Below are 23,211 nucleotides of genomic sequence, written 5' to 3'. Positions count from 1 at the left end.
CTTTGCCTGAAAGATAATCCTTCTACAACAGGGGTGTCAAATTGCCGCTGGGCCAATTGCATCATATGGATGCTGCGCCCACCCCAGCTCTGGCAATGCAAAAAAGGTCATGATACATCATTGCACATCACATGACGCGGCGAGTTTGACATTCATGTTCTACAACATCAAGTGCTAGACAGGGGCACCCTCAAGCTTCACAAGGGATTTCAATAAACACAAATAAGAGCCACACGATACTTTTACTTGCAGTATCTTCTGCTTCTCAAACACTGATACCAAACTAATAATATTGTTGTATGATACAATACTTTATAATCTCCAGGCCCACAAACCCTATCTATGTGTCTACAGCAGGCATGTCAAACACAAGGCCCGGAGGCCGGATCCGGCCCGTGAAGTTTCATGTGGCCTGCAAAGCCATCCTGGAAACAGTGAGGGAATGGCCCCCGCTGCCTTGGCCCTGGCCCAGAGACTCTCCTCCTGCTTAGAGACCCTCAGATCTGTCCCACTCCTGCCCAGGCCCCCATAGGCACCCTTGATGCGAATGATGTAGAGCTGGCCATGCCCACCCAGTAGGCCATACACACTTTAGCCACGCCCACCCAGTAGGCCACGCCCACCCTGGCCATACCCACCCGGACCCTTGAGGGCAACCGCAATGCTGATGCGGCCCTCAATGAAATTGAGTTTGACACCCCTGGTCTACAGAGACCCTTTCCTGTCCATAAAACTCTATGTCAGTTTGATCTTTTAATTTTTTTAACAAAATAAAAAGTGGAAAGCTATCCAAAGCAGCAGTTTCCAGTCTTGTTCAAATCCAATTCTTGACTCTAGCCCCACTTCTAAACTTAAAAACAATACTGTGTCCGAGAAGAAAGGATTGAATGGATAAAGGGGTCAAGATCTCTTGGAGAAATACTGTAACTTCTTTGGGAATCAGAGTCATGCAGCCCTAATAGGAAGCAACAGCTGAGCTGGTAGGGGGTCAACCACTTAGAACTTAAGAGCTGTGGAGCTGTGGAAATAATGTCACACTCTGTCTTCTGTGCCATGCTTAGGATTTTTTCCCCTTTTATTTATTTATTATATTTTTATGCTGCCCATCTGCACTCTAAGGTGACTCTGGGCAGCTTTACAGTTCTCGACTTCCTTTCTTAGATTTCTGAGCTCTGTTGATATAGATCCCTCTTTTCTCTAATACCTCTTCAAAACTTGTTTGTGCATAGCAGCTCAGCTGCATGACTAGGTTATACCACCTGTTTAAACCAGCCACTATATTAACCCTTAAATTAGCCAAACAGGCTAAATTTGTGCAACAAGTGCTAAGCCGTAAAAACTTACTCAAGGCTAACATTCTAATTTAAATGTCATACATTATACAACTGCACTTGTAATTGTTAATCTGACCTGAATAAATATGTTTCTTTGAATCTCTGGCCTAGATTATAGTAATAGTATATAATATCCTATAGGTAAACACTGCTGAAGAAGTATTCTGGTAAATTAATGTTTTGTAACTGATTATGTCTCCTATAGCTGTACAACGCCCCCCCCAATAATATTTGCAAAGCCAATCTGAACCTATTCTTAAAATAACAAATTAGCCAAAAAAACAAACCAACCCGTGGCTGGCTCTTGCCAAGTCTATAGTGATTGTTACAATCTAATTTCATTCAAAACATTACAAAGATCCAACCTAGAGCAGCCAAAATCCTGCCCTTGTGAATAAGAAACTCAAAGCAATTAATAAATTATCCATTAAATGCACCAACAACTATAAACAGGATCAATAGCTGCTCTGCTCCATCTGATTTATCCACAACATTTGTGGAAAATATAAAGTTTTTTTTCTGGTCTCTTTTATCTTCTCTTCTTCATATCTGATCTTCACAGCTTTTGATTCAGTCAGACAAAGGCTACTTGAGAACAGAAAAAGAGCAAAAAGGATCTACTGGTCCATTTTAATTAACATTATTTTAAGATGAAAATCAAAGATGAATTAATCTAGATCAGGCATGTTAAACTGCCGGCCCACGGGCTGGATGCGTCATGTTGAAACTGTGCCCACCCCATTGCCTGCAATGGGAAAAAAGCCCCAATACATCGTGTGACGTCATGTGACATCGCGAATTTGACATGCCTGATTTAGATAGATGCCCTAATTTTAAGACCAGAAAGAAGAACTGCTGAATTAGATTAAGAGAAGATACTTTAATAAATCCAAAACTAAAGGAAGATTAGTAGGTTGAATAACCATTCAATGAAGTTACGATCCATATTTCTGATGTTGATGTCTGAATTTCTGTTTATATCAGGACTTGATAAAAATTTCAGATGTGTGCTTTAAAATCTAGATAACATTGGATATGAATAAAGAGGAAAACTCTTATACCAGTAGAAATCTGGTAGCCCAGAATAGAAAAAGTCAACACCACAATTAATTCCTGCTCCCTATAAGCCATTAGGATTTCTTCTCTAAATAAGCCAACTACTTAATCTTATTGGGTCTCCTCCCTTACCTTCCTTCTTGAATCATGCAAATGAAGATTCAATATCCAGGTCAAAAGTATCCAAAAAGATCTTCAGTCATATTTTAAAGGAACATAGAAATGGAAAAGCAATGTATTAGAATAAGCTGCTTTTGAAAGAGACCAATGGTGTACAATGATATATTCATTTTCCAGTATAGAATGGTAAGGCACAGATAAGTAGTCCTCTAGAAAAGCCAAAGGAAATTTAAGGTGGGCAAATGCAACATTTTTCACTTGGAAGATGCTTGGCTTGATAACAATACTGATAACTTGATAACAATACTGAAAAACAGCTTGGAATAGTAGCTGATCAGAAACAAAATACCCAATATGAACCAGCGGACTGATGTGGCTGCAATTAAAGCAAGTCCAGTTAGCCCTCAACTTACAAACATTCATTTAGTGATTGTTCAAAATTACAATAGTGCTGAAAAAAGTGATTTATGACCAGTCCTTGCACTTACAATGGTCATAGCATCTCCATGGCCACATGATCAAAGTTCAGGTCCATGGCAACCAGCATGTGCCAGGTGATTGCCATTTCCGAATTTACTTCCAACTTCTGACAAAGTCAATGGGGGAAACTGGGTTTGCTTAATGACTGTGTGATTCACAGTGATGACAGTAAAAAAGGTTATAAAATTGGGTGCAATCCACTTAACAACCATCTCACTCAAGCGACAGACGTTCTGGTTCCAACTGTGGTCATAACTTGAGAAATATCTGCATTAATTTTGATCTGCATCAGCAGATTAGCGAAGCAAGGTAAGAAATTTAACTAGAGTAGGATGTCTGCAGTTGTAATGAGTCAAAAACTAGTCAAGATGGGGTGGGGCACAACTGCAGGACTGAAGCGTGTCTTTTTTCATACCCATTGTAAAAAAGAGGAATCCTTTGATCATATAGTCATGGCCAACACTTATTTTATGATTTCTCCTGCAGATGTCTCTGCCTCCCCCTAAGAAGAGTCTCTAGTTCCAGGTTTCTGGATTAGATTTCATGTGCTAATTTCACATATTATGGGAGGAATTGATTGGGAAAAGAACCCCACATGCATTTGTCTTTACATCTTCAAAAAGCCCGAAGCAGAACTCTTATTTATCCTTGAGCAATAACAAAGTGCAACCTGTCAGTAATACCTGAAACCTGAAACTCCAGTTCTGTGGATATCACCCGTCTAGACCTTCATGGTAACCATAGTTGTTATGTGATTCAGACAACTTCCCCATCCCCTTAAAATCCAACTTTCTGGAAATTTCCTTTGACATGTATAATATTTCTCAGTCACATGTCAGTCATTCAGCCAGAATATCATATTAGTTGTCACCTGTCTACTGTTTCTGCCCAGGTTAAAGCTGTCTAGCTTTTTTTTTCCTCTAACAAGAAATCCCTGGAAACATTCCAGTGTTGGATTTATTGGTAACAGAAAAACCAAAAGAGGAGTGAGGTGCGGCCAGGTGCCCTGGAAGCATGAATTGAGGCAACCATGCTGCCTGGCATTCAGAAATTTTAAAAGGAGAGTGAATCTTAACCAAACATACACCTAAGGCGGATGTTAAAATCACCTGTTTAAGCAGGTAACCATGTTGGCAAGTTCTAACCAGAAGTTAGGAGATTTCTTTAAAAATGGATTAATATCTCACCTTTTCTGTGGGAGTTCCAACAATAAACCTGTGATGTGGTTGAGAGACAAAGCTGGTCCAAAGTTACACAGCAAATTTCTGTGACGAAGGGTAGGTTTGAAGTTAGGCTTTCTCAATGCTAAACCAGCATCTGAGCTGCAAAATGATACTTGTTCCTGAAAATCTATTCCAAAGATTGCCCACTTCAGCAAACAGATTGGTGGGCACCTCAGCTTTTTTGGAATAAGAATCTCCAAAGCTATTAATTGTGAGAAGAAACAGGTTCAGTGAGGACAGAGAGCATCTGTGCTTGTTTTTGATGCCCTAATCACCCCTCTCTGTTGGTCATCAGTTATATCTTCTGTTCTTGGCATAAAAAATGTGTCACTACTATTGGATATTGTTCCAAAACAATAAACCAAAAGCAGCTGTGCTGCCATTCTTACGGAGTCAGATTCTACTTATGAGTTTATATTTGAAAGGGGATAAAATATCAATACAGATTTTTTTTCCTGCTAACTTCCCAAACCCCCAAGTTTCCTGATTTGCAGCACTAAAGTGGTCCCATAATCAAAGTGCATGACTTTTCCAAAGCAAATTAGCAATGACCATTTAGCTGCAAAGGCAACCCTTCTTTTTTAAATATATAGGTAAAATGATCTCCTTCAAATTAATTCATTAGTTCAGTAATTTAATTTAAATTGGTTTAATTAGTTAAAATGATTGAGATGATTGAGTTGAGGTTCTCTGGATTCATCTCAACTTTGGCTTTTGCTTTTCATGATCGGGGTCCTCCTAGAACTCTCATACAGAGTGAATAAGAAGGCAAAAGCTCCTTCAAGAGAAGTTTGTCAGTTGTTGACTTCAGGGAAAAATTTGTGCAGCTTTCTGACCTGCTATAGAAAAGTGATGTACTACTTCTACATTTGGAATGTTTTTTTTTCCAGCTTCTAGCCTAGGAGTTCCTGGTAGGCTTCCATCCAAGTACTAAGCCAATTCAAGTCTATTTAGCTTTTTTGAGACTAGCCAAAGTCAATTTGGTTCTGACATCTAGCTGGGACAGATCTCAAGATAGCTAAGTTGGTTGATAATATAAAAGTTTGGTGTATTGTGATCACTGTAAATCAGTTTAAAAGATAGATGGGTTGACCAACACAATTTTGAGATCAGTTATCTGAGCCTTGGTGGAGCAGTGGGCTAATGCCTCCTTAAGTAACACCAGCTGCCTGCAATTAGTGCAGGTTTGCATCCCACCAGGCTCAAGGTTGACTCAGCCTTCCATCCTTCCAAGGTAGGTAAAATGAGGACCCAGATTGTTGGGGGCAATAAGCTGACTTTGTAATAATGCCGCTTGGGGTGTGTGTGAAAAGCCTAATAAGCAGGCATATACATAGAATGAAGGCTACTGCTAAGCTTGTAAGCCGCCCTGAGTCTACGGAGAAGGGCGGGATATAAATGGAATTAAAATAAAAAAAATAAAAAAATCTGCTCTAATTATGTTATACATGAACTGCATTTTTCCCATGGTATTCTTCTCAAGCAGGAAAAACTAGTACTTCTAGTAATGTGCTATGATTTCCCTGTTTTCCTTGGAGGCTATTAACTCTTTGGGTGACCACGACACAATGACATTATCTAGGCAACAGTAACATGAGCCTACTGTTTTGAATGCTTTTGGCAACACACTTATGTTAACCTGGAAGAATAATTCTCATTCTTCCAAATATGTGGGCTTAAATGGACAACTGACAAAGGTTAATAAATAGTACTGATTTTTCTTGGCCAATAGAGATCAATTGTACTATACAATCCCTTCTTTAATACCCACAAATATATTTGACAGATACAAATAGGTCGGTTTCCTTAGTAAGTTAGATCAGGAAAAGTGAAATCTGCCTTCCTTGCACCAACTCCTCTGCAACTGATACTGCCCACTTCTAAAATGATTTCAGAAGTTTTAACTGTAAACCTGAAAACACAAAACACAAGTGTGAATGAAATAAGTGGATTTGGTGCTTAGAGTTGAAGTTCAAAATGTGAAGTTCAAAACTAAGAGGTGAGGTAAAATTAGTAGCATTTGCCTTTAGATCCCATGAAGTCAATTTATAGAAACTTTCTGGTAACAGATTCCTGCCTTCCATTAGGGATTTCTTATCCAGGTTATTAACAAAATGAAATAGCTCAAGGAAATAATCTTAAAGGGTGTTTTGGATACATATTTATTTTGATTCAGTGCTAATGAATCTGTTTTTATATGGTTTGTGCAGATATAGAACGTTCAAATTTGCAGGAGAAAAAGCTAAGATTTTCTCCCTGACTTCATTGGAAAAGTTTGACAGTGCTGCCCTTAACTGAGGCAGATATGAAAAAAAAATCTTTTTCACACATACAGGCGGGTCAGAGGGAAGTGCTATAGCCTTCTGGCTCATATCAGTCAAATTCTGAGGCAAATATAGTCAGGAAGAGAGATGACTCAAGAAGCAAGGCAGGAGTTTTAAAAATAATAGACCACAAGCAATATAGATTTTAAGCAGATATGTAAGAATAGGAAATGCAAATAGGGGGACAAAAAGCTCTGAATGTCAAATGTGAAAGATGTATTCGTTCCCACCAATGTGGGAAACCACCTGTTCCAAGATGCTGGTATTAAAGCAAACGTAATTATGCATATAAATGGCTTTGTTTCATATTCATTTTTTTCCAGCCTAAGGTCTTCCATGTGAACTGCACTACAATTCACCAAATTTCCAGCCAATGCTGATACTGACCATGCTGGATAAGTAAAGTTCTAAGGCACTAGATTGCCAAAGACTAACCTACTCAACAGAAACATCAGAAGCTTTGTGCAAAGATCAATGGAACAATGGAAGACACAGTTGCCGATCAATGGTGATAGCCTGGGAGAGGTTACTATCAAGAGAGGAATTTTTTAAGGAGATTCACTATCATCACTACTGTTGTTATTGCAGTGATTCCTCTGACAACAATACTGAACAAATCAGACTATGGCTGTCAAATATCAGAAACATCTGGAAAATATCCCACCTCCTTTACATGGATGATCTGAAGCTCTATGGACAAGCACCATCTGAAATAGAATAGCTGCTCAACACAGTCTCTATATACAGCCAAGATATTGCAGTGGAGTTTGCCCTGGACAAACGTACCACCCTTACCATCAACAGAGTAAAAACAGTGAAGGAATCAAGATGCCCTATGGAAATAATATCAAGAGTCTGGCTAAAGACCACCATTACAAACAACTGGGCATCATTTAATCTGACAACATCAAGTACACTGAAGTAAAAAAGATTAGAATATATAGGGAGAGTGAAGAAGATCTTAAAGTCCAACCTGGTGGAGGAAATGCCATCAAGACAATTAACACCTGGGCAATTCCAATCATTAGATATGCAGTTTGAATAATGGAATGGATTCCAGCATAATTAAAAATCCTGGATAGAAATATCGTAAAATAATGACAATGAATCATGCCCTTCATGCACACAGTGATGTTGACAGACCCTATTTAACAAGGAAAATAGATGGGCATGAAATGTTGCAACTACACTACACAGTTGAAGAATAAAAAGGGGCATTGGACCTAGTTAGCTGCTGCAAGAAGATCATACAAACTGATTACAAGCAGTTGCATGATAAAGTAGCAACTATGGAGCCATGAAATATCTGCAAGAAATATCATATGCCTGCAGTCAAGAACCGGTGGGACCACAAAATGGACAAACTAATAGAAAATGTGCTCTGGGACCTTAGAATTCAAACAGACAAGCACCTGCCACAAAACACCTCAAATTAACAATTTTCAATAAGAAACCCAGAAAAGTCTGGATAGTGGTCTTCGCAGTACCTGGAGAATAAAAGAAAAAGAACTGGAGAAGATAACAAAATACAAAGATCTGCAAACAGAAATAGAATGACTGTGACAAAAGAGCAAAGACAGTGCCAATAGTAATAGGCCCCTTGGGTGCAATCCCAAACGAACTAGAACATCACTTATTGACAAAAATCACTATCAATTATTTGGAACAGCATACATCCTATAAAGCAGACATGTCAAACACAAGGCCCGGGGGCTGGATCCGGCCCGCGAAGTGGTTTCATGCGGCCCGCGAAGCCATCCTGGAAAGAGTGAGGGAACGGCCCCCACTGCCTTGGCCCTGGCCCAGAGACCCTCCTCCTGCCAGAGACCCTCAGATCTGTCCCACTCCTGCCCAGGCCCCCATAGGCACCCTTGAGGCGAACAATGTAGAGCTGGCCACGCCCACCCAGTAGGCCATATGCACTCTAGCCACGCCCACCCAGGCCAGACCCACCCGGCCCCCTGAGGGCAACCGCAATGCTGATGCGGCCCTCAATGAAATTGAAAGATACCTTTAACACCATCAAATATCATCGATCAATCCTAAATTCTTGGGAAGGATTCGACTGGTGGATAAAAATACCAAATCAAATCTAAACATCTGGCTGACTGTGTGACCAGATACAATAATAATACACTTTCTCACTCTTATCACCCAAGTTTGCTACAAAAGTTTTTTCAGGACTTCAGATGTTGAATATTTTCACTCCCAAGAAAGTAAGGCTGGCACCAGTTTTGCTGTCTTCAGGTGACAATTATTTAAACCAACTATTTAAAAAATCCATTTTATTTTTCAAATATTGCTACCTTTCCTATTGTAATTGGACTTTCACCTGCTGATTACTATGTATGTACTTTGTGTAATTTGCTTTACTTTATTTCATTTTGTAAACTGGCTTGTGATAAAAGTCCTTTTGGATTTTTTTAAGTAAACACTGTAAAATAAATCTACATGGATACTAATATGTATGCTTGTCTTGATTTTAATATTTTTAATATGAGCAGGTGAAAAATATTATGTATGAAGTGAACTGATTTTGCCAATTTTTCAAGTGATAACCGAACTTTTAGTCTGGCTTATATCCATATTTAGGGACGTGGTGGCTCAGTGGGTTAGGACACTGAGCTTGTCGATCAGAAGGTCGGCAGTTTGGCGGGTCAAATCCTGAGTGCCGCGTAACAGAGTGAGCACCTGTTACTCATCCCAGCTTCTGCCAACTTAGCAGTTCGAAAGCACATAAAAATGCAAGTAGAAAAATAGGGACCACTACGGTGGGAAGGTAATAGCATTCCGTGTGCCTTTGGCGTCTAGTCATGCTGGCCACATGACCACGGAGACATCCTCGGACAAGTGCTGGCTCTTCGGCTTTGTAACGGAGATGAGCACCGGCCCCTAGAGTCAGAAACGACTAGCACGCACACATGTGCGGGGGAAACTTTACCTTTATCTTTTATATCCATATTTACTCAGGGTTCAAAAGACGTATTCCCAGGTCATTGTGCATAATTTGCTTCTTCTGTTTCTCAGGATTCCTAATTGAGCAACAGTTTATTAGCATATATTAAGCCTGAAACCAGCATCTATTAAACACATTTTGAATGTGTGCTTGATTTTTAATGGTATTTATAATTCCTACTGAAAAGAAATTATAAACACAGAAGGCTCTGCAGAATAAAGGGCCTCTACAATATAAATGGCAATGAGCATGTAAATCATTATAATTTTGCCTGAATAAATTAGATTCACTTTCCCCATATAGTTACCTTCAGCATGTTTAATTTGCATTATGCCAATCCAAACAATGTGCATAAGATGTCCATAGTGGCTCACATAAGCTCTACCAAGCTCCTTTGCTATTTCATGGAATCATAAAGTGGGAAGAGAACTTCACACGATCAGGTCCAACTCCTGGTCAGAGCAGGAATCCAAAGCACCTAAGCACCCAAGACCAATGGTTGTCTAGCTTTCACTTAAACACATCCAATCAAGCAGTAGAGCAGTACAACATTGGCACCAATTACTCCACTTTTCTAGTCTCACTGTTCTTATTCCATCTCACTGGTCTTACTGTTAGAGAAAGTTTTGTTCCTATTCAATCAAAATCTGGCTCCCTATAACTTTGATCCATTATTCCATGCCTGAACTCTAATAAAAAGAGAGGAGATCTCGATATTCTGTGTGACATCATTTCATGCACTTGAAGACAACTAAAAAATCTTAATTGTCTTGCATACCCAGTTCCTTTGTTCTGTTCTTCATGAACCTTAACTTGTATTTCCCCAATCATTCACATTGATTTTCTCTGAATCCATTTTAAAACTTGGGTGTTTTGATGCACTTGAACTGAGTCTGAACAACATAGAATACAATGGAATGATTACTTCCTGTGATTTGGACAATACTTTTGTTGACATAGCCCAATTTTGTATTTGTCCTTTTTGCAACCACATGACACATCTGGGTCATATTTAATTTGAAATCAATTGCTAATCTGTTTTTTGTAAGTATTATTATTAAGCTAGTATTCCCTATCATGTAGTTGTGCTTCAGATTTTTGTTTCCCAACTGAAGAATTTTTCACTGTTAAATGTTGCTCTGTTATTTTCTGACATTTCATTTCTCTTTTCTAAGGTATTAGCTAGTACACTCAGTTTTGTACAACCAGTTAATTTGGTAAGCATTCTCTCCACCTCTTCATTCATTTCTAATAAAATACTGAAGAAAAGAAAACCAAGGCCTGAATTTTGGGATGGTCCACGTGATACCACTTTAATTTGATTGATGGGCTCTTTTAGTACAATTTTCAAGCCAGCTATCTTCTTAATGTCATGCCATTCAGTCTTCATAGGGTAATCTGCTGATCAGAATGACTTGATGTACATTGTCAAATTCCTTGCTAAAGTATTTTCCTCTTGGTGACACAACAGCTGATTGATACCTGACAGGTCTTATGACATCCTTGATAGGTTGAGTAGCCTAATGGGAAAAAAGTTCCATTAGTTCAACACTAGCACCTATGCTTACATGAAAAATATTCCCAGTTAAATTTGGAAATACCTAAATTAGATAGATCTGGGGGGGAAAATCTGCAGCTGAAACCACTGAGAGCTACCCTTAGTCAATGTAAGAAAACTTTCCTCTATCAATGTTCTCCAGTTGATTTGGACCATAGCTGCTATCTTTCCTAACCACAGTCCATATTAAATTAATTTAATGGAAACTATACCCCTCAGTGTCTAAGACAAGTTAAGTAATTGAGCAAATGGTTTGACTCAGTATAACATAAGCTTAAGGGACGCAGTGGCTCAGTGGGTTAGGACGCTGAGCTTGTCGATCAGAAGGTCGGCAGTTTGGCGGGTTGAATCCCGAGTGCCGCGTAACAGAGTGAGCGCCTGTTACTCGTCCCAGCTTCTGCCAACCTAGCAATTCGAAAGCACATAAAAATGCAAGTAGAAAAATAGGGACCACTACGGTGGGAAGGTAACAGCGTTCCGTGCGCCTTTGGCATCTAGTCATGCCAGCCACATGACCACAGAGACGTCCTCGGACAAGCGCTGGCTCTTCGGCTTTGAAACGGAGATGAGCACTGGCCCCTAGAGTTGGAAACGACTAGCACACATGTGCGGGGGAACCTTTACCTTTAACATAAGCTTCTTATGCTGAGCAGAACTAGACCTAAGTATCACACCATGCGTTCATCTAATCCAAGACTCCCAGAATGTCAGAAAGTGTCCAGCTTAAGTTCTAACTCAGTCTTCTTGCCTAACATCTTCAGGAAGCAATATGTTTTACCCTTGAACTAGAGAACCCAAACATGGAACCCGAAACACTTTTCCCTAAATGAAAGAAAATCAGCTATTGTATCTAACGTCTCTTCTCCTCCTTCAATTCATACCTGGTGATCAGTAGGAGAACACTTCTTCTTCAACCTCAGCTTTCTTTTCTTCTTTGGAGCCTTTCCTCTGGACAACTTAAGTAACATTTTCAATCTTGATTTTATCAGCTGACCTTAAGATCTGTCTCAATGACACTTCAGAAGGTTTAGAGTGCATATTGATCAGCTTAAACCTAACTCTTGGGAGCAAAAGACACTGGAAACTGATACCAAGTATATCAAGTTAAGAGACTGGCTTTTTGAGATTAGCAGTGATAAAAAAGGGGTCAAATAAAGCTCTACCCCTTGCCATCACTTAGATGCAATACAGCAACTGCTTCCTCCAGTAAAAGTATCGTGAAAGCAGAAAGAGCTAAGGAGACATTTTAAAGAAGAAGCAATAAATAGCACGAAAAGGATCCTATGGGACTAGTGCTATATTGTGGAATCCATGTTCACCATGTTGACTAGCTATAAACGTTTTATTTAATAATGAACTTTGATGGTTGGGTGTCTATCATTTGAGAACTAAAATGGGTTCCCCAACCCAAAGAAATTATAAGGGATAGTTCATTCATATCTGCATGAAGACATATAGCAATCAGTAAATAAAAAGATACATATTTTAAAAACCTAAACTGATAATATCTGGTAAAAGTTTTGGAAGAAGGATCCTAAGGTGTAAGGATATTAAATAGTCAACTAAAAGGAAGAGAGATCCAGAGAGGACTCGTTCAGGCCACAAACAGCTTAAAGCAACCTTCCTCAACCAAGAAACTTTCAGATATCAGATCACTATGCCCATTTTTTTCTAGCTAACATGCCCAATGGATATGTTCACATGTATGAAGGTCACCAGGTGGATAGTAATTGCTTAAATGATATATTACATTTTGTTACTAAATACTATAGCATAGAGATTAGCATCATCCCAAGGGGGTCTGTAAAAGTGTCTAGCTGGATTACTGTAGGACGTCCATTAACTATGATGCATTTCACTGAACTGTTGTTAAGCTTTTAATACAAAGTGGTGAGAACCTACGCTTTAAAGTAGCTCCATTTATTCTTGTTTTACCAGTCATATTACTTTGTAGCTGTTGAACAGTGATGCTTCCCAGATATTTAAGAATATTTCCTCCCCACCCTTCACTAACTAGGTCATTTATTTCATGTTATTATTTAAAGTGCTTTAGGAGCTTCTCACTGCTACAACTTCATCAAACAACATATGGACAATAGCCATAGTCACCAGCATAAGAAAGTTTTGAAAAACAATTTTAAATTTGAAGACCAGCCATGAATTTAACCGGAGGAAGTTTTAAATTGAAATATTTCTGCAGCTCACCTAACATTTGAATTGAAAGGGATAGACCACAGGGCCTTTTCTGTAATGGCTGCAACATTTTTTCTTGTCCATGTCAATTTAATAAACCTTAGTGTTGGTGAACATTCATATAATATCCTCTACTCAATTCTGCAAGTGTAGGCAAGATTATATAAGAAAAAATTATATCCTACAAATAGTCCTGCCTAGGATTGGGATTGCTTTATTTACATTAGCACTTCTGAAGTAGAATCAATTTATGGGAAGCCAATACAGTTGGTGCAAAATCTGATTGCTTCCCAACTTTTTGCCAGCATCAGAAAAGTTGCACTTTGAAGTTACACAAGCACCGCCTCTTAAAATACTTTGCTATTGTCTGGTTTGTAATTAATGAAGAGATTATCCAAGCCATTCTCAATTGTTTCACAGAGAGCCACAACTGCTGTTCAAGCTGAAGCTTGCAAAAATATTTTCTAGCCACAGCAATTCTTTGCAACTCACCAGGCAGTGAACCTACAAGCATTCAGTCTGATCTTTCCATAGCATTGCAATCTCATCCAAGACTGATTTCATATCTTATCCAAATCAGCCAGATTTCCAATTCACAGAGCTTTGTCTTTCTTAGATTAGCAACGTTCATATTTTTCTCATTTTCCTTCTTAGTACTGATTTACAGAGTCTCTCATTTAGGCTGGGAAGCTTTATCTGCATTTCCTAAGAAACCTCACACTTCCTATTTATATAGAGAGATTTACTATAGATTTGTAAGAACAGTGAGGAACATTGTGTGTGTGTGGGGGAGGAATGATAAGAAAATCAGCCAGCACCACCTTTAAGAACCAAACAGTCAAAAAAGATTATGGCACTAAACCTGCAAGTTCCTGGTTCCCCCCCCCCCCCCACCCACCAGCATAACCTAAGGAGACAAGTTTGCTGTAAAGATCTATGAAACAAGGTTAGTGATTATACAGCATACCTATTTTTTAAATCCTCAAGACTCCAGTATTTACATGCATTTAATTCAATCTTTTTACAACAGTCCTTTAGGGCAGCATTCTGCAACTTGATATCCTTCAAATGTAAATAGGTCTGCAACTCCAGGAATTCTTAGCAACCACGGCCAAAGGCAGCCCCGGTACAACTGAAGAGGACCTGCTTGAGGACTTGCTGACCTAAGATACTTCTTTATATGGCCTATATAGAACAAGTATCAAGAGCAGAGACAGGAATATTGACTTGGTTACATCCGTGGTCTAGGTGAGGTTTATATCCGGTGCCTTCCTACCTCAATTTCAGTCTCTTCCCTAGAAAATGCAGTAGCAACCATTCTGTTCGAGTTCATTTTTCACCCGGCAGATGGTTTGTGAGCAGAAATCTTCAGCAGATCGTTTCGTTTCGTGAAATGCTGAAGCCCAGTCCAATACGAAGAATAAAGAGAACGCAATGCTTAAGCGGAAGAGCTACCGGAACGGTTGGTTGTCTGAATGAATGCCAGGGAAAGAATATATATATAAAATATGCTACGCCTCACTTTCACGAGCGTGTTAGAGAGCGAGAGGTCCCCCCCGAGAACGGAACGCCCAAGACTTTTCTAATCAGAAGTAGTTTCAAGACGATCACCTGAAGTCTTCCCAAGGGGGAACGGGGAATCTTATAAAGCCACTATTAGCAAAACAGTATCGATTCTCTGGCGAAACCTCAAGGGCAGGTGCTCAGACCCACAGCGTCGATGCCCGTCGCTCCATCCCGTCCCTCTCCCCGCCCACCTTCCTCGCCGGCGGCAGTGCCAGCCGACTTCTCCCACCGGCCTTACCTTGCAAGGGAAGAGGACCGCCGAGGCCACTTTCTCCATCGCTAAGTTCCTGATGCTGGGGGTCAAGGATCCCCTGCATGTGGGGCAGCAGCTCAGCTTCTGCCGGCATTGGTTGCAAACCAAGTGCCCGGCTTGGCACTGCAGGATCGGGGGCAGCACATAGTCGAAGCAAACCGGGCACTCGAAGAGCGAGGTCAGCTCGTGATGCTGAGGCGATACCGGCCCCCCGCTGCCTTCCCCCGCTCCAGGGCTCGAGATCACAGCGGCCGCGGCAGGGATCGCGGAAGAGCCGGCTCCGGCCGCGGAGATGGTGGCGGCCGCGGCGGCGGTAGTGTTGGCGGCGGGAGCAGCAGCCGGGGATGGCGCGTGCTGCTGCTGCTTGCCGCAAGGTTTGTTAGCACTGGGTCCGGCGGAGGACGGGCGGCTCATTTCGGTCGGAACAAACCATCGAACTGCGGACGCCGAGCAGAGCGCTCACCCAAACCCCGCAGGGGCCCGCCAGTGGGATTCAAAACAACCACCTCCGTCTTCCTGGAGCCGCTGTTCCTTAGAGAACCGGCTCGGGCCTCGCCTTGGCGCCGCAGGAAACCGCGAACGTTCCCAAGTGTATCAATTTTCCGAAAGAGAAGCCTCGACCTTCCGCGGGCCAGCTCGGCGCTCCGAAGCCAAGTCCTTCGCCCCCAACAGCCCTTTCCGCTCCTCCCCCGGACAAACCGAGCGTGGTTCCTTCTCCGCTCCCCCCACCCACCCCTCCCCGGAACATTAATCTGACGCAAGAAAGAGACAGGGGGTGGTGTAGTCACAGGCTGCTCCCAAGTCGGTGTCGGCTCCTACTGAGCATGCCCTAGCCTAGCCCTTGCTAATGGCAGGCGGACACGGCAATTGCTACCCTTTCTCGTCGGGTTTTCCCTCCCGCCGTTTTCCCCGCCAGCCAAACGAGGGCCGAGGAAGAAAGAGGAAAAGGGGGCAGAGGAAGCGATGGGCACGCGCGCCCCGGAGAGCCGTTTTCTCTATTGTTTAAAGCGTAGCGAAGCCGGGAATGAGCTTCTCTGACCGCCATCTGCCGGGTGTTTAGCTCACTGCTTTCCCAGCACCCCGACTTTCAAAATAATCCCCTCCTTGTGTTTACTCATCCCCAGAGGCCAAGCGAATGAACTCTTGGCCGTTTCTTCATTTCTGTGGGAAAAGGACAGAAATACTTTTCCAGGAAAGTTGGACAAGAAGATTTATTGGACTAGATCAGGGGTAGGCAACCTCGGCTCTTTTATGACTCATGGACTTCAACTCCCAGAATTCCTGAGGCAGCTACGCTGCCTCAGGAATTCTGGGAGTTGGAGTCCATGAGTCATAAAAGAGGCGAGGTTGCCTACCCCTGGACTAGATAGAAGATTTATGCCTGACGTAACATCCACAAGCACCTGATGCAAGCCTTCTTGCCGTGCTGATGTAACAGGACAGTCTAATTTGCTTCCCCAGAATCAAGAGTGAGGTTTAGACGAATTCCGACTCTGGTTGTACTTCTCTTGCACACATGCCAACAACACCTGTTTTCCATTAGAGGTATACAATAGGTGGTCTTGAAACCACATGTCATTTCCAAAGACTCTTTTCTGGATTGCAGATCAGTTTTGATAAGGCTGCCTGAAGAAATCAACATGGCTTCCTGTTATCTTTAGATGGGAAGCACAAATAATAAAATGGGTTTATTTTTGAATATCATATCATTAATCACAATAGTAAAATCTAATACAAACTAAACTCAGAGAAAGAGAAGAGAAAAAAGAAATAATATCTTATAATAAAAGTCAGCATTCCAAATTTTACTGGGCACTTGATCCATTTATAACTTTCTTTGCTCAAAATCTTATTTAGGTTTTTCCTGTTTATTTCAAATGTTTAAGTTTTCAAGCTTATAATCAATTTTTATTTTGCTCAGAGCTGAAGATAAACAGGCCCAGTGAAAACTTTTTGAATAGGCAATTTCCAAAAGTGATTAGAAAGTGAGTTTTCTGAACTTAGTGTCCTTCGAAAGACTCTGCTGCAGTTGTGAGCAAGAGGACTGATCTTGTCATCTCTTGGCTCTCAAACCTGCATAATATTGCTGACTTGCAGTCTCCTTGCGAGGACCAGATGTCCAGAGCAACAAGTAGGCAATTTCTCATTCAGTCTCACCTGTTGATTGGTCTTTGCTGTGATTGTCAGCTCTGCTTTAGTGACGTTATGTTCAGTTCACTGTATCTCCCCAAGAATGGGTTTATTAAAACCTATCAAAGGGACGCGGTGGCTCAGTGGGTTAGGACGCTGAGCCTGTTGATCAGAAGGTCGGCAGTTTGGCGGGTCGAATCCCGAGTGCCGCGTAACAGAGTGAGCACCTGTTACTCGTCCCAGCTTCTGCCAACCTAGCAGTTCGAAAGCACGTAAAAATGCAAGTAGAAAAATAGGAACCACTACGGTGGGAAGGTAACAGCGTTCCGTGCGCCTTTGGCATCTAGTCATGCCAGCCACATGACCACGGAGACGTCCTCGGACAAGCGCTGGCTCTTCGGCTTTGAAACGGAGATGAGCACCGGCCCCTAGAGTCGGAAACGACTAGCACGCATGTGCGGGGGAACCTTTACCTTTACCTTTACCTATCATTTCACTAAAAAGAAAAAAAAACCCACATATGCAAACTGGCTGCTAATCTTTCCAGCACACCAGAGAGTTGAAAGTTGTACTAACAGAGGTAACAAAACTGACCTGATCACAAAACATTTTTCTCCCCAAATACACTTATGGGAAGTGTGCAACTGAGATAAGCAGCAATAGTAAATGAGTAGCATTTAGTACCAATACTAATAGCGGACAGGTCCACTAGCTTTGTCAACTTCCTGAATTTATGAATGCTTTAACTGTGCAGTAAAACATACTGCTGATGAAAATGATTTGAGATCTGCACAGATTTAAACAGCTGTGTTTTGAAACCCAGAACTATGTGGAAACATGGCTTAGTATGCACCTTGGATGGAGTGTGGCTAAGCATTTGGTATTTTTACTCGGTATGTGCTTAAAGACCTATATTTCTTTCAGCATTATCACCAATGGCCCTGCTGGAAACTGTAATCCATGTAGTTGGAGATATGCAGTTTGTGGGAGGGTACTGTAAACAGCATTAACACAAGCAGCTGTTCAATAAGACAGGATTCCCATGTTAAGTTAGTGTTCCCACTCAGCCATGGAACTCTCTGAGCAATTTGGGGCCAATTGATCTCAGCCCAATCTACCTCCTCCCGGGATTGTGGTGATAAAATTAGGCAAGATTGTTCTCTTCCACCATTATGCCTTTGAGCTCACACAGAAAAGCAGAATGTAAGTGTCTTGAACAAATGTACTATACCCTAAGACAATTTCATTAGACTTGAATTCTAAGACTCTAATCAGGTACTTTGGACAAGGGCATTCAATTATAGAAAAGAGTTGTGAAACAGATAAACAAACAAATAAATGGATAGCTCAATGATCATTGGTGTCATAAAGAAGATGTAAAATATGCTTCCAGCCAAAAATGAATACCATCAATTAATGTATATTCTGGAAGAAAATGTCAGGAGTTTAAAATAACTTTTGTAAAGTTGTGCTCGAACAACAATCCCCAAGAACCTCAGTATGTTTGGAAAAGAGTGTTATTTTTTAAAGAAGTATATTAAAGTGTTATATTCCATCTTATTATTGTACTGAACATAATGTTTAATGTGCAAATCAAATACTTTAAGATTGATTTTCAATAATCAGAAACAGTATGGAACAGCTTCCTTCTGAAAAAAATGAAATGTTACAAACAGAAGCTGGGTTTCCAGATCACTTTGTTCTTCATATACAAAATATATATTCATTACATTTTTGTGAATGAGTTCAGTTGTTATTTATCTGCAGTGCATGGTTCCACTGAACAAGATTTCTTGACTTCTTGTGAGCATGTGATTCATCTGTGATTCTAGCCATGAGCCAGTTTTGTTGTTAAATTTAGATGGTCTTTGACTTCATTGAATTTAATTGAAGTAGTCTTAAGGGACTACTTCACATTGGTACACTGCCTGTGAATTTAGCATGAATGGCAATATAATAGATGAGCAGATCAGTAAACTGCTTCTGGGTGAATTTTCGTGCAGGAACAAGATCACATTATACTGAACATCTGAAATAAGGCAGCACACAAATGAGATGCCAGGTAGGTTTACTTGGGTCTCATTTCTTGATTATATAATGCTGATTCATTATCTAAGAAGTGGTGGCCAGGAACGTTCTCCATTTTTAATGTTGTGTCTACTGAGATAGGGTGAGGTAGGGTGCAAAATTCACTTTAAGAATTCCAGTAGACAATGCAGTGAAGTGCTCTCTTGCAAATACTCTATTGGAAGATGTGCTGAAGGTGGATTACTTAATTGAAAGGACTATTTCCCAATTTGCAGTGGTTTTTCTACTTCTAGCTAGAAGGCATGGAGAATCATGATTGAGCAATGGAGCTGGAATGCTAGATAAGTAACCGGAGTGTAAAAAATGCTCCGATTCTTTCTCTATTGAGTTTCTCCACACCTTTTTTATAAACATTGTGCTCTTTTGGCATAGATAAGAAGTGTAGGTTAAATGCAGCTACTGTATTTACTTGCTCCAAAGTAAGACCTATTAAATTTAATTGGGTTTAATTCTGATTAGACAAGTATAGAAGATTGCAATATAATTCTTTATTTTCTGCATCCATTCATGGGGCAGAATTTTTGTTGTTGTTGCTGATGATAAAACAAAATTATCATACATAGAAAGTAAACGCCCAAGGACTATTCAAGGAATCAACCCAATGAAAATAAGGACTGAGACTGTCCCTTGCACTCCCTATCATGATATATTCCTGGTAAAATATTGGCTGCCAGACAGTACAACAATAAAATCCATAATATAAATGAACATTATAAATAAAGTAAGCATAAATTAAAATGATAAGATAATAAGCAAATTAATTAGTCAGATTAAACTCTAGCAGACCACCTGTGTTTTGATTATTCAAGGGTAGCATGATATATGAATGCAGAGCTGTGGCTTCAACTCTCAAAAGAAGTTAAGAGAAAGGGGCATTAGCATGCTGAAAACAAAGCAAAGCTCTTTTCTCTGACTTCTTCAGATCAAGCCAGATCCCTGCATTTGCACATCATCCTAATCTTGGCTACCAAAGCCACAAATTGCTCATGATGGGTCAGCAAGTATATCATCACACTGAATGAATCAAATGGGAAAGTGGATGAAAATAGTTGTAAACATGAATTTAAACATGAAATGGGCAACCAGATTTTGTTCCTCTGTATGAACCATGGTGGTGGTGGAAGTAGGTGGGATTCATATTCATACTTTTAAAAAATATTAATATGGATATTTCATGTCTCTATGTGTAGAATCAAATATTTTTAGATTGGCTTTATTTGTGGAGGGCTTTAGAACCGCAAGTGCATGTCCCTCACAGAGACTTATAGCATCTCTTTCCAGTTTGTTTATTTACTGAAATTTTTCACTGAACAATGCATTACGGAAATTGGCTATTAAATTCAAGATTTCAATACTTTGTAGGCCATAAATTGGGATTGGTACGTAAAGGGGTAGCATATGGTTTACAGAACTTAAGCTGCTCCCTCTTGGTCCAAAATGACATTGTCAAGGATGTGTGGATTTGGCAAAAAGGGAAAAGTCTCAAAGCTTCCAGGAGAATGTATCTAGATCAGAGAAGATTCTTGGGAGGATTCTAAGAAAAAAATTGGATAATGTTGTGTCGCTATCCCAACTTTTTCTCCTAAAATGATTTTCTACACATAAATAAGATTGGCAAAGTTGCAGGACATTCATGGATTGCAAATGGAAGACCATGAGCAGATCATTGGTTTAAGTTATCTTCAGTGTGAGTGCAAAGCACCTACCATCTGTGGAAAGCAGGAGTGCATGATGTTCTCAGTTAAGCCCTCGTGAGAAGCTATTATACCATCTTCCCTTATTTTCTAGCTCTGTGTCAAGAAAGGTGATGCCCATCTTTAACAGAACAGTTATCAAGTAAAGTCAGATTTATTTAACAAAGTTGGAAGGGACTTTGGAAGTCTTCTGGTCCCACCCCCTGCTCAAGCAGGAAACCCTATACTTTTTCAAACAAATAGTTGTCCAACTTCTTGTTAAAAACCTCCAGTGTTGAAGCAGCATGATTTCTGGACGCAAGTCATTTCACTGACTAATTGTTCTAACTATCAGGAAATTTCTCCTTAGTTCTAACTTGGTTCTCTCCTTGATTAATTTCCATCCATTGCTTCTTGTCCTGCCTTCTTGTGCTTGCTCAAGCTGTCTGGTATATGTAATGAACTTCAATTGCTTTGAAGTATTCTCTCCATCCAGTCGGCTGCTTTGCTTACAACAGGAGTGTCCCCTGCTGTGCCATCCTTGTGCTATGCTCTGGATATTACTGTGCTCTGGAATTACACGGACGCCTATGGACCCATACCATGCTTCATATGACTTTCCCCCCATTAATTAAAACATATGAGAAGCACTGGACAAAAGTGGTTGATGAATCAGGGCTTCTTCCTTCTACCAAGTCTATCAATCAGCTCCCAAGAGGATGCAGTCCTGATTTCGATTCCAAGTGCCTACTCTTCATCATTCAAATGATAAGACTGCAGCTGGTTTTGATAAAAGTTTCACTGTAGTTTTTTTTGCAACCAATCCTCTTGTTCCCTTCTGTTTTACAGTGCTATATTGTAGTTTCCTGGTACTGTTTCTTTCATTACAGTAGTAGTACAATTAATTTTTATGACCATTACTTATTTAGTACTAGGCAAATGCAGAGTGCATGATGCTCTGGATGAGGTAGGAATTTCTTGGAATAATGGAACACTGTATAAATAACCACCAAATATTAGAAATTGTGATTTCCAGCATTTGGGGAATCGAGTAGAACACTGTGGACTTAACAGATATGAATGTGTGTCCATAGGCAATGCAGTGTGGTGATATTCCAGAGGACAGTTGCAGGAAAAGGGGAATTGCCCAATGAAGTCCATGCTAGATCACAATCCCAGTGCTTAAGCATCAGAAATATTTTTCTTCAGTCACAGTTCATCTGGGGGCAATAGAGCAGGAGCAGTTTTAGGTTAAGATACAGAATTGACTAATGACTTCAAAACCCTTTTTATAATTCTGCAAATGAGGCAGCATAATTGTATGATCAAAACCCCTCTTGAACCATCTTACTTCCTAGAGACATTTGTAATTTTGTCTTCTGCCATGTCTGAACATATATTAATTGATCTGAATGACCGAAAAGACTTGACAAGCTGGAAATAGACACTATTGCATATTTATGGGTATGCATGTAGGTGTTTGAACATGTCCAAGTATCATTACATTGGGAGTCATTTCTATGGATTTTGGAGGTCAGAAATGTTCTTCCTTATTTATAAAGAATAATATTTTAATAGATCATGTACCAAATAAGATTTAAGACATTGCAATCAGTAGAAACTCACAAAGAAAGTAATAATTCTCAAAAACAGTCACCAGTTTGAAAAATGAACTTATTTCCTCCATATTCTATTAGAGAGGAACCATTTAAGACTCATTTAGTTATGTTGATAGATGTAACAGTGATTGAGAAATCAGGGTTATTGTAGTTGAAAATTGTACCTTATTGCAGTGGAAGCAGATTTCATAGCATCTGTTTACTGCAATGGATTTGTACTACACTTTAGGGACTTGTGCCCTATATGTATCTGCCAATGACATGTGATATTCTGTTGAGAGCTGCTGCATTTTTCTTCTCCTTTTCGACACTGTCAATTTAAGTTGTAATGCGTCATTTGGCCACTGCCACAACTTTCTTGTATGTTGCTGTAACCCATAGGGTCACATAAAACAGAGAAACCATTTTCACCACTCACTCTTATGGCAGGTTTTTACTTCTGAACTTGTGTGTTTTATTCTCTCTGCCAGAAGTTTGTTTACAAGAAACATTCCATGTTTCTGAGCATTTTGTTATGCTCAGCGATGGCATTTTTCCCTCCTTTTGGATTATTTAAAATGTGTTATTATGCCCAAGGTCAAATATTACAACATTGTAATCAGAAGTTTCTGGCTAATGCAATACATTGTTGCAAACTG

The 23,211-nt window shown here is 40.2% G+C and overlaps 1 protein-coding gene across 1 annotated transcript in view; it reads right to left on the bottom strand.

Moving 5' to 3' along the window:
* Nucleotides 1-15,737, bottom strand: part of SIAH2 (siah E3 ubiquitin protein ligase 2) — a 29,838-nt gene extending 14,101 nt beyond the window's left edge. Inside the window, exon 1 of the mRNA XM_083364550.1 lies at nucleotides 15,049-15,737. Within this exon, the coding sequence (XP_083220676.1) occupies nucleotides 15,049-15,477 (429 nt within the window). The 5' untranslated portion in view covers nucleotides 15,478-15,737. The remainder of the gene's footprint in view (nucleotides 1-15,048) is intronic.
* Nucleotides 15,738-23,211: the final 7,474 nt, after the last annotated feature.

The sequence above is a fragment of the Vipera ursinii genome, assembly GCF_947247035.1.
Source record: "Vipera ursinii genome assembly, chromosome: 5".
In the NCBI taxonomy this organism is placed as follows: Eukaryota; Metazoa; Chordata; class Lepidosauria; order Squamata; family Viperidae; genus Vipera; species Vipera ursinii.
Note: the sequence above shows the minus strand (reverse complement) of the source record. Positions and strands in the feature narration are given on the sequence as shown.